Below are 11,921 nucleotides of genomic sequence, written 5' to 3'. Positions count from 1 at the left end.
AAAGACTGAAGATTTGCATACTAGAAGAGAAAAAGATCAGTCCTAACTGAATTGTGTTAGTGTTTCTTTGTCTAATTTGTGATGTTCTAGGTGGCACATATGATTAGAGATGTCAATACTAACCCAGGGATATGTTAGTGTTAGTCCCTGTAGTATATGTACTTTGTTCTGAATGAAATTTAAAAGTCGTAAACTGAAGTTCATTTTGAGATAAAAGGTTAAAGCAATTAGATACCGTTTTCCTGATTACGTTTGGTTATACTCTTTGTGCCAGCTATTTTCGTTATCAAGAAGGGAAATTGAAAGGTTTTTTTTAACTGGATTGAAGAACTGAACAGATTTGCAGATTCAAGTCATTCAAAATTATGAATAAAGATTGGGTTCATTGGCCAAGGTTAATATGTTGTTCACTGTAGAATATTACATTCTTTACATTGGTTTTCCCTCTTTTATTGTGTTATTCCGTGATTAATTATTTTGTCGTTCTTTCATGTAGGGGTGATCTTCCATATCAGGAGGCCTTGAAGAATTTCATAGATACCGTTTGTCAGAGACTTGGAAATCCTTCTGAATTCAGTTGTCCTTGTGTTGATTGTAAGAATCTCACTTTCCCACTTCCTCCGAAAGAAGTGCATCTTCACTTGCTGAAACGAGGTTGGGATCCTACATACACTGAGTGGGTTTTTCACGGGGAGACTATGCACACTTCTACTGATGTACACCAAGAGGGAGCAACAAGGGGATCATATCATATAGATGCTGCTGTTGAAGCTGATGCACATATCGATCAGGGACATGAACCTGTGCAAGATGAGGGTTTGGAAAACCATGTGGAAGAGGCGGACCCACCGTTATATCCTAATTGTAAAACACACACAAAGTTATCCATCACTGTTGAATTGTATAGGCACAAGACAGTAAATGGTTTATCTAGGAAATCTTTTGACGAACTTCTCAAGACAATCGGTTCCTTGTTGCCGCCAGATCATTGTCTTCCTTGCTCAACATATGAAGTGAAAAAGCTCCTGAAATCTTATCAATTGACTTACCAGAAAATACATGCTTGTATTAATGATTGTTGTTTGTTTAGAAAAGATTTGAAAGATGCAGACGAGTGTCCTAAATGTCATTATTCTAGGTGGAAGGCAGACACATCTAACATGGACGATGCTGAAATGATAGACAAGCCGCAAAAGAAGATACCGGTGAAGGTGCTTAGGTACTTCCCCATTGTGCCGAGATTGAGAAGATTGTTTCAATCAGCAGCACTGGCTGAGCAGTTGATATGGCACGCGACGAACAAGAGTAAGGATGGGAAGATGCGTCATCCAACAGATTCTTTGGCTTGGAAGCACATAGACACAAAGTATCCCGAGTTTGCTTCAGATCCCCGTAATTTGCGTCTTGGGCTTGCTGCTGATGGATTTAATCCATTTGGTGATCTTTCCGCAGCCCACAGTTGTTGGCCAGTGATGCTCGTGGTTTATAATTTGCCCCCTCAATTGTGTATGCAAGGTGACAACATAATTCTGAGCATGCTGATTCCAGGAAAAAAACAACCGGGTAATGACATTGATGTATACTTGCAGCCCTTGATTGATGATCTTTTTGAGTTGTGGGAGAAAGGGGTGCAGGTATATGATTCGTTTACTAAAACAGATTTTAACTTGAAGGCGTTATTAATGTGGACAATAAACGATTTCCCTGCATATGGTAATTTATCTGGATGTACGTATAAAGGGAAGGCAGCCTGTCCTCTTTGCGGTGAAAATACACTTTCAAACTGGTTGGCATTTAGTCGTAAAACTGTCTACTTGAATCATAGGAGATTTCTTCGTCATAATCATCCTCTTCGGCAGAAAAAAGACTGGTTTAATGGAGAGATTGAGAGGAAGGAAAAGCCACCTGTTATGTCTGGTGCTGCGGCACTTGAATGTCAGAATAGTATTACAAATGATTTTGGGAAAGCGGAGAAGAACGAGGAGGAGATAAGGAAAAAGAAAGAGCAAAAGAAGAAGAATAAGGGCAAGAGTAGTGCGGCAGCAAGTGCAAATGTGGGTAATTCTAAATGTGGGAAGAGGAAAAGGGATGTTGTTGCTGATGCGGCTATTTCTGGTGCAAATGATGATGAAACTGAACTTCGGGTGTTTAACAAACGGTCAATATTCTTCGACTTGCCTTACTGGAAGGTTAGTTCCATAACTTCAAACTTACTTGTTAATATTTGGCTATGGGTTCTTCTGCTTTGCACCATGTTAGCCTCTAAATTCACATTATCAACAAATGCAATCTAAATGGCACACTCGTTCTTTTGATATAGTGTTTGGGAAGTATAATGCATCTGAGTACTTTTCCCAATGTGATAAAGCATCGGCAGCATCAGTTTGATTGCACCATAATTGACACATAATAGTATATTTTCAGTATAATGAGCATTTTGTTTCTGTTTTTTCCAGCATGACATTATAATAGAATTAATTACTTACCTAAGATTCGACAGCATGACATTATAACTTTCACATAGATTAAATGTCTGATCTTTTATTTCTTTATAGAATTAATTACTAATGTTGGGTTTTTCCATCTTCCTAGGATTTATTACTACGGCACAATATTGATGTTATGCATACAGAAAAAAATGTTTGCGAGAGTATTATTGGTACCATATTGAATATAAAGTCCAAAACAAAAGACGGTCTAAAGTCCCGCAATGATCTGAAGAGTATGGGAATAAGACCAGAATTACATCCAGTAGAGATAAATGGAAAAACGATCCTTCCACCAGCACCATACTGTTTAAATGACAAGGAAAAGGCTATATTGTATAATAGGATGAGAAATTTAAAGGTTCCATATGGTTTTAGTTCTGATCTTAGAAAGCATTTCTCAAAAGATGGTTGCTTAGGTGTTCTTAAGGCTCATGATTACCATGTTCTTATGCAACAAATATTACCCGTTGCTTTGCAAGGACTTTTACCTGTAGGGCCAAGGGAGGCAATTTTCAGGTTATGTTCTTATTTTCACGAAATATGCCAAAGGGCAGTTGATCTCCATAGATTAATAGAACTTGAAGTAGAAGTTGCTGAGACTTTGTGTATGTTTGAGAGGTACTTCCCTCCGTCACTTTTTGATGTCATGATGCACTTGACAATTCACCTAGCTCGAGAAGTGCGATTATGTGGACCTGTACAATATCGTTGGATGTATCCATTTGAAAGGTATGCCAATTTAATTTATATTACTTCTGTTTTTTGGTTTTGTGTAGAAAGTTATGCCCTTTGTATCTTAGAGATACTAATATTTAATTAACTAGTAACTGTTGCATACTCGACTTTCCTAGGTATATGAAGACATTCAAAGAATATGTAAAGAATTATGCACAACCTGAAGCTTGTATAGCCGAGTGTTATCTTGGAATGGAGAGTGTTAGGTATTTTGATATTCGTAAGGCCCAAGCAGCTGAAACAGGAGTAGAGCAAAGGCGTAACGAAAACACTCAAAATGGTTCCACACCGGCAGCACGTCCTCTTTCTAAAGGTGTCCAAGTGCGTATGGATAGTGAGAAGTTAAAGATAGCTCACAGATATGTGCTTTTTAACACACCCGAAATTGACCCATATATGATGTAAGTATGATGTTCACGTTTATTAAAATGGTCTGTCAATTAATACTTCATTTTCTAATTTTAATTTTGTCTTAGAATGCATATGGACGAGTTAAAATCTCCTGCTGGGAGGGCAATTACTAGTGAAGACCAACTCAATTCCATAGTCTGACACATTTGCAGATTGGTTTCAACAAAAGGTATGTTTAGTCCACTCTTAGTCAGATTATGCATCTTAGTATAGTTTAAACACTTGGACATTTTGCTGCTGCGGAAAACTACTACAAAAAACACAAATGCGTGTGATTTTGTTTCATTCTATCACATAGAACAATCCATGTTCGGCACACCATCATATAAATCTAACTTCTTATGCTTAGATAACAAATTTAGTTATATTCTTATGTTCTGAGATTATACATTTGTAGGTTAAGATGCAAATTGAACAAGGCATGCCAATATCACACACGGTAGAATGGTTGTCATATGGGCCTTGGAAAACTGCATATCATATAAAGGCTTGCTTATCAATAACACTAGGTTTATTACGAAGGATGTTAAGAGAGTCACACAAAACAGTGGAGTTTCAATTGAATCAACAACCTTAGTTGCAGGATTGTCAGAAACTAGTGGGTTCTATGGTGTTTTAGAAGAAATTCTATTGTTGGACTACAATCATATGTTTCAAATTCCAATATTCAAATGTGATTGGGCTCACACCAATTTTGGTGTGAAGGTAGAAGATGGCTTTACATTAGTCAATTTAAAGCAGCATAAGAACCAATACTGTAACGATCCATTCATTTTAGCAAAGCAAGCGCGACAAGTTTTCTATTCTCGAGAGTCAAATACATCTAACTGGTATGTGATGGTGAAACCACCGCCCAGGGGTTTCCATGAATTAGAGGAATACAATGAAAAGCATGACACAATTTTCCAACCAGTGGATATTTCAACTCTTGGTTTCCAAATGGATGACGAGAACGAGAGTTACTTAAGAGAAGATGGGGAATATACCATAGTGGTTCCGACAAAGAAGAAGAACAAAAAAAGAAGAAAAGAAGTTCACAAGTTAGATCAGTAGTTTATTGTTTTTACGGTATTGTATTCTTACTTTAGCAATATTTGGTGTTATTTGCCTTCTCAGTAATCTACTTCAACTGCTATTCTCAAGTTTCTTGCTACAGCTGAGTGTGTAGTTCTGTATGAGTTTCCTGCTATTCTCAAGTTTCTTGCTACACTGAGTGTTAGTTCTGTATTGGCTTGTGTATTTATCACTTATCAAACTCTATGTTCTATTGTTGGTAATTCAGGGCTGCTTTTGTTATCATCATTTGTGTGTGAATATCGGTTTGAAGATGGTAATATTTTTCAGAATATTTGTTTGTTTGATGGTATATTTTTGCCATAATTCCCCAGTTGCATGCTTTGCTTAAAGCGGGTGGTCTTATAGAATGTATGTGATTATTTACAGAGAAGAATATATATGGTTACAGAGAATGCTTCGCGCTCTTTGTGGCTCAGTCGGCTTTGCGCATTATATTTTGTTTTACAACGCTTATGAAGGGTTGTCATAATAGTATATTAAAGAACCACCAACTTTACAGAACTTGTGATAGTGTAGGTATGGTTAGTGGTGTAGACTTCCATATAGGAGGCTCAGGGTCGAATCCCCCAAACCTAATTTTTTCCCACATTCTATATTTTAACTTCAACAACACTTATAAGTGTCGTTATACGTTTCTATTAAAAAAAAAAAGAAAAAACCCAAACTTGTGAACTGTAAGGATGGTTGATGAGCTATACATCCATGCATTAGGTTCATGTTCGAATCTCCCCTCTAACGTATTTTTCATTATCATATTTTTGTGTTCTTCAACAACACTTGTGAGAATTGTGATACGCTAAGTCACTACACTTATGAAACAAAGTTGTTATACCTAAATGTCGTCACAACAGTTTTGCTAAAGGAGTTGTCGTTTGTTTTCTTAGCGCAACCCCTTGTTCCTAAGGGTTGGTAGTGATGATATACGACAACTCTTTCTTTGAAACCAGTTGTAAAACATAGGACTTTCTACGATGTATAGCGAAGTGTTGTAAATCTCCAGTTGTAGATGTATATTTTTCCCGTAGTGTTCCATCTTGAAGAAATACTGCACCAATTCATGAATCACTGGCATCACTTTCCACTACAAATGACTTAGTGAAATCAGGGAGTGCCAAAATAGGAGTGTTGCTCATGGCTTGTTTGAGTTTCTCAAAAGCAGTTGTAGCAGTTGGATTACATGGAAAAGAATTCTTCTTAAGTAGGCCAGTTAACGGTTTGTTAATAGAGTCATACCCTTGCACAAATTTTCTGCAGTAGCCAGTGAGTCCCAAAATCCTCTCAACTCCTTGATAGTTTTGGATAATGGCCAAGATAGCATGCGGGAAATCTTACTAAGATCAGCACAGACTCCTTCAGGTGTAATAATATGACCCAGATACTCCAGGGAGGACTGACCAAAGCTGCATTTGGACATTTTTGTAAAAAGATGATGATGTCTGAGCAAGGAGAAAACAATTTTGAGATGCTCTAAGTGTTCTTCCATGCTAGAGATGTAAATGAGAATGTCATCAAAGAAGACCAATACAAATTTTCTCAAAAATGGTTGGAATATGTCATTCATTAAAGCCTGGAATGTAGTAGGGGCATTTATGAGGCCAAATGACATCACCTTGAAATCATAGTGACCTTGATGGGTTCTAAAGGCTGTCTTGAATATGTCCAAATCATTTACCCTGATCTGGTGGTAACCAGCTCTAAGATCAATTTTGGAGAGGAATTTGAATCCTTTGATCTCATCTAATAGTTCATCAACAATGGGAATGAGAAAGTTTTCCTTGATTGTGATGTTATTGAGTTTTCTATAATCCACACAAAATCTCCAAGAATTAACTTTTTTCTTGACCAAAAGTATAGGTGAAGCAAAAGGGCTATGACTTGGCTGAATGATGCTAGAGTGAAGCGTTTCTGTGACAATATTCTCAACTACTTCCTTTTGAACATATGGGCATTTGTAAGCTCGTTGGTTAATAGGCGTGGAATTGGGATTTAAGGGAATGTTATGATCCAAGCTTCTTTTGGGTGGTTGTTGAGTAGGTTCATGAAATATGTCTGTGAATTCTTGTAATAATGGATGTAATATTTCAGGAGTGGGTGGTGCAGTATTTGTTAAGATTGAGTAAAAATGACCCACCAAGCCATGAGAGGTTGGAGAGAGGAACTTCTTAAGTGCAGCACCACTGATCATAGACACTGAAGGTTTTGGAGAGCTCCCTTGTAGTGTGATCTTATTATTTTTGTGTTTAAAAGAAATGCTTAATTTAGAGAAATTGAAGAGTACATCACCTAAAGTTTTGAGCCAGTCAGCTCCAAGAACTATGTCACAGCCTCCAAGTGGCTGAATTCTGATATCTTCCATAAATGTATGCCCCTACATGATCCATTAAAGTTGTTAGCAAATGCCAGTGTTCACTGTCCTGTCACCATTAGCAACTGTGACCATCATAGCAGCAGTTGGTTCAATGTGGCACCTGAGAGAAGTTGTTAGCTTGTTATCAATGAAACTGGTGGAGCTACCAGTGTCAATAAGAATAGAAACTTAGTGTGTGTTAATAACACCAGGAATTCTGATTGTTTCCCCTGTTGCAGTACCTATGAGTGCATGGGGAGATATCTCTACATCAAATGTCCTGGAGATTTATTGGCTTCTTCAAATATTTCTTCTTCTTCCTCAGTATCTGCAGACTCAGAAGTGTCCATTTGGAGCATGTAAATCTTCTTTTTGCCCTTATAAAAGTGTCTAGGTCTATAAACAACATCACAATTGTAGCATAGTCTCTGAGCTCTTATTTTTTCCATGTTCTCTTGAGAAAGTCTTTTAGGTATAGGGGGTTGTGGATTGGATTTTGGTATAGGGGTGAAAATGGACTTGGGAGTGGTGGGTGCAGATTTTGGGGAAGTTAGAATTGGTTTGGGTACAAATGATGTAAAAGGATACTGTCTAGTTGAAGTAAATGGACTAGTGAAGGACTTTGTAAATAGTTTGGTGGCAGCAGCTGTTAGAGCTAGATTTTGTTCTTGTAGTCTAGATAGAGAAAAAGCATCTGATAGAGTTTGAGGGTGAAACATAGAAACAGATTTACCTATTTCATCTTTTAAGCCACTTAAGAAACTCATAATGAAGTAAGTTTCACTAAGGGATGGATTCATTTTTAGCATCAATGCCTTGAGTGATTCAAACTCCTCATAATACTCATCTACAGATGATTATTGTACCAATTTGTTAAACCTACCAACAAAATTCTCATCCACATGATTTTCAAAACGAGCATATAGATGTGTAGCTAGATCTTGCCAAATTATTCTATGTCTATTCACTTGAAAGTTTAAGAACCACTTTTCAGCCTTACCTTCAAGGTAGATTGCAGCAATATCAACCTTTTTATGTTCCTCAATCTCATGTAGTTGAAAGTAGCACTCATCTTTCTGAATCCAACCTTGAGGATTGTCACCATCAAATCTTGGGAAATCCATCTTAGGAATACGACGGGAATAAGTTGGTTAACGGTGGCGAGCAAAACCTTGATCATCAATATCAAGTATATTAGATCCAGTAGCATCTTCAGTATGAGTATGCTAATGGTTGTTGCAAGGTTTAGTGAATAGTCTCACTAATTGCGATTATTTTCCTGTAAAGTACTATTGAGATTGGTTGCCAGAGAATCGAACTTGGATGCTAGTTCAGTTGAGAAGGTATCGAAATCTGATTGGATTTTAGACTGTGAAGCTTTCAAGTGATCCACATCTTCCTCAACTGCCTTCAATGTCATTGTAATTTTTTTTGATGATTTTGGAACGGCTCTGATGCCAATTGTTGTGATAACACAATAATTAGACACACAGATTGATAGAAATGGAGATAAAATGGTGTTGAACACCTCCTGAATCGAAGATCCAGGCCAAACTTTGTGCAAATATGCGGATCCAAATGGGTTTGTTTCATTAACTTTCAGATAGATTCAACACACTGTTCTTCTTACAACTTAAATGACCAATAACTAGACCTAATTGTACTCAATGGATGAAGAGGACATGTACTTCATCAAACGGACAGTAACAACCAATAACTGGTTTGATAAACACACCCAGTTAGTTACTACAGGCAGACCAACAGGACATCCCTTACTGCAGAGAATGCTACAACCTTGTATTGGTTACCAAGGGTCCCGCGTGTACCCGTAAGAAAATTTCTCCTTTTGGTCTAGAGATTTCTCCATTGAAACTGTATATTATGCAAGTGGATGAATCCATTTGCTCAACCATTAAACTCATGCGTAGGTAGGCTTCGTAGAACAACACATTTAACGAGCTTCCCCTGTTAATGAGGACCTTCATAACATTTCATCAGTGTATTGGAAGAGTGATCACAAGGGGATCATTATGCATCTCGACTTCTTGATTGACGTCCTTTGTTGAAAAAGTCAATGGCATTGCCATACACTCTTCCCAAGTGCCAGTTGGTGGTCCACTTAGCTTGAATACCTCGTGGGCTTCTAGCTTTCTTCGGTTTCGAGCTAGATCGAGGATATGTTCGAGTAGCTCCTCTTGATCTCCGCTTGAGAACGTGATCATGTTAATTTACTTTCTATATTGTGGTAGATCAACACTTTTGGTGATGTCTCAGCGTCAGCAGGTTGTATCTGCACGTACTCCGTGAATTTTCCCTCGTCCATGAATTTATGTATTGTGTTTCTCAAGTGGTAGCATGTATTAGTTGTATGCCCTCGTCTGGCTGCTTTCCCCTAGTGTTACGGTAGGTAAAACCTGGATTTGATCCTTATTTGCTCAAGATGTGAGAAAAGGTTGTGTTTAGATTTGTGTAGACTTTATCTGCAAAGTCCTCCCGTCCTTTTCCTCTTCCTTTGCCATCTCCATACTTTGATCGTTTGTCCCGTGAGTTGGTTCTGCCCCCAGCTTCATTTTGTCTCTTAGGAAGCTCCGGAATTGGTTCTAGGGAGTTGGTTCATTGTGGAACCGTTTTTGCCTTAGTTTGCGCCCTGGGATTATCCTTATGGATTTCTTCAAGTCTGATATAGCGATCCTGGATGACCCGAAGATCCCCTTCGGAGTCGAGGGCTCAGTTGTGAGGATCCATGAAAATAGTTGAGGTTCTATTAAGTTCATACTTATATCAATTAATGCTAAATTCTGGATTGACTTTCCCGATTGCCTGGCATGTTTTCTGCCACCTGTCTGTGTATTGCATCAATGTTTCCCGGGTTCCGATAGCTAAAGAAAATAACCTATCTAACCCTGCCTTCGTAGATTTATTGTACATGTATGTCTCTAAGAACACGGTAGACAATTGCTCAAAAGAGTCAATTGAATTTGCTGGTAAGTTATCATACCACACCAATGATGATCCCATCAAGCTTGCAGGAAAGTACCTACAAAGTACCACCTCATATCTTTCCCAATGAGCAAGGACACAAATTTAGTACCGTAGATGGGTTGTAGGATCTGGGGTACCATTGTGTGCCTGGAACGTAGGTACCAGACATTCCGCAGGGATAGGCTCCCTCAAAATGCAAAAGGACAACAAAGATGTTGTTGCTTCTTGGAGTACCTCCTCTAGCCTTGCGCCTGCATGGCCAGTCTTCAATCCTTGTATTTCTTTCCGCATCTTCTCCATTTTCTCCATGAACGTTTCCACATTATGAGCATCTCTTGAAATGTATCATCATAATAATACTAGGAGGGCTTATAAGTTGGATCCACCTCAGTTGGATCGTGCCTTGTTTTCCTACCAAATATTTTAGGTTCTAGTTTTCTTGGGCCATCACGTGCATCGCATCCTCATACTCCTTGTTGTGTAGTAGTATAGCTACTACCTGCGTCGCCATTTGTTTTTCATTGTGGATTCCACCAACCTGAGGAGTGCTATCAGCCGGATCCTCAAATTCATTCACTACTTCTCCGATTACCGGAGCATCTGGATCAATCTGGATTTGTGTTAGGTTTCCCAACCCTCATCCAGTAGGAACTAAGGTTTTGGGTAACCCTTCGTTAACCATAGGTGGCTTCATAGCACATGCTATTTACGGAAACGACATGCCGTAAGGTGGTTGTGCTTCTGATGTCTGCCCCATCCCTTTAGCATGAATAAGTGGCCTGTTAGCAGCCGCTCTTCTTGCTATCTCGCTTTGTCCGTCCTCTGCTTCATTCCTTTGATTCGTTGGAGACGGGTTTTGGGATCTTCCTCTTAAAGCAGCGGGTCGTGTAATTGATGGTACATTACTTGGTTTCTGCATACCTTTGGTTTTTGTTATCCTGAAATCACAAAAAAAAACGACAAAGTCCGCTACTTGGGTGCCTTCGTTAAAGTAGAAATTAATGCTCCGAGACATAAGACGGCTAAGCAACTTTTTCAGGAAAAGGACTAAAATGATGTTTGAAAAGACGGTATTTAATTTTTTATGACACCCTTGGAAAAACAACATTAAATGTTGACAATAATTGAAAAGGGGTGTCAGATTCATCGAAGATTTGATGTTATTAAATGCTTTGTAACATTTGTTCTCCGTAAATTCTTACTGAGATTCCCTAGTTTACAGAGATACCCAGATCCAAAGGATACTTTGTCGGAAAAGGTTGTTTAGTACAAAACAAAAGTTTTAACGTTTTTTGAACACGTTTTTTGAAGAAAATGTTGTAAATCTGTAAGATTGCAAGTCTTTAGAGGTTATGAACTCAAAGAGCTTACATAAATAAAAGATGAATGTATCACTAGAAAGTGAGATTCACCCTTTCTATTCTGAGATCTCTTCGCCAAGGAAGATGTGTAAGTAAATAAAAGTAAAAGAACATAAAATCTCAAGCTGGTGAGCAATCCTTCTAGCGCCAAACTGTGACTACTAATTTTCCCATAGTATACGTAATGTATACAGCTCAGAGAATCTGATACTAAGGAGTATGGATATCTCAGTTGAACTGATAATGATAATTAATAAAGGGTACTCAAGATAACAATAATAACGAATAACTCAAATGTAAAGTAAATGCTTCTAAGCTATCATGAGACACAAGAGATTACATGGTTCGACTTTTGTCCACGCCCACGGGATAATGAGTGATTGTTTGTATTAAGTTGTGGTGATTACAAAGATCTTAAATGCTTCCCAATGTAATAGAGAGAACTCAAGTCGTAGTAAACACTTAAGTGCTAAACATTAAAGAGGTATATGCTTAAGACTAGATCGTCTTGTGGATATT

At 38.1% G+C, this 11,921-nt stretch overlaps 2 protein-coding genes across 2 annotated transcripts; one reads left to right on the top strand and one right to left on the bottom strand.

The window, feature by feature from the left end:
• The first annotated feature begins 365 nt into the window (after positions 1-365).
• Positions 366-4,688, top strand: LOC113290685. The gene is made up of 5 exons (XM_026540269.1): positions 366-394; positions 497-2,189; positions 2,593-3,218; positions 3,341-3,625; positions 4,145-4,688. Exons 1-5 carry the CDS (start codon positions 366-368, stop codon positions 4,686-4,688), a joined length of 3,177 nt encoding a protein of 1,058 aa, XP_026396054.1.
• A 1,231-nt stretch (positions 4,689-5,919) lies between these two features.
• LOC113290683 lies at positions 5,920-8,183 on the bottom strand. Its single transcript, XM_026540268.1, has 4 exons — positions 8,060-8,183; positions 7,330-7,906; positions 7,123-7,222; positions 5,920-7,080 (listed from the first exon to the last, which is right to left on the bottom strand). Exons 1-4 carry the CDS (start codon positions 8,181-8,183, stop codon positions 5,920-5,922), a joined length of 1,962 nt encoding a protein of 653 aa, XP_026396053.1.
• Positions 8,184-11,921: the final 3,738 nt, after the last annotated feature.

The sequence above is a fragment of the Papaver somniferum genome, chromosome 6, assembly GCF_003573695.1.
Source record: "Papaver somniferum cultivar HN1 chromosome 6, ASM357369v1, whole genome shotgun sequence".
Taxonomy (NCBI): Eukaryota; Viridiplantae; Streptophyta; class Magnoliopsida; order Ranunculales; family Papaveraceae; genus Papaver; species Papaver somniferum.
This window is presented reverse-complemented; position numbering and strand designations above follow the sequence as displayed.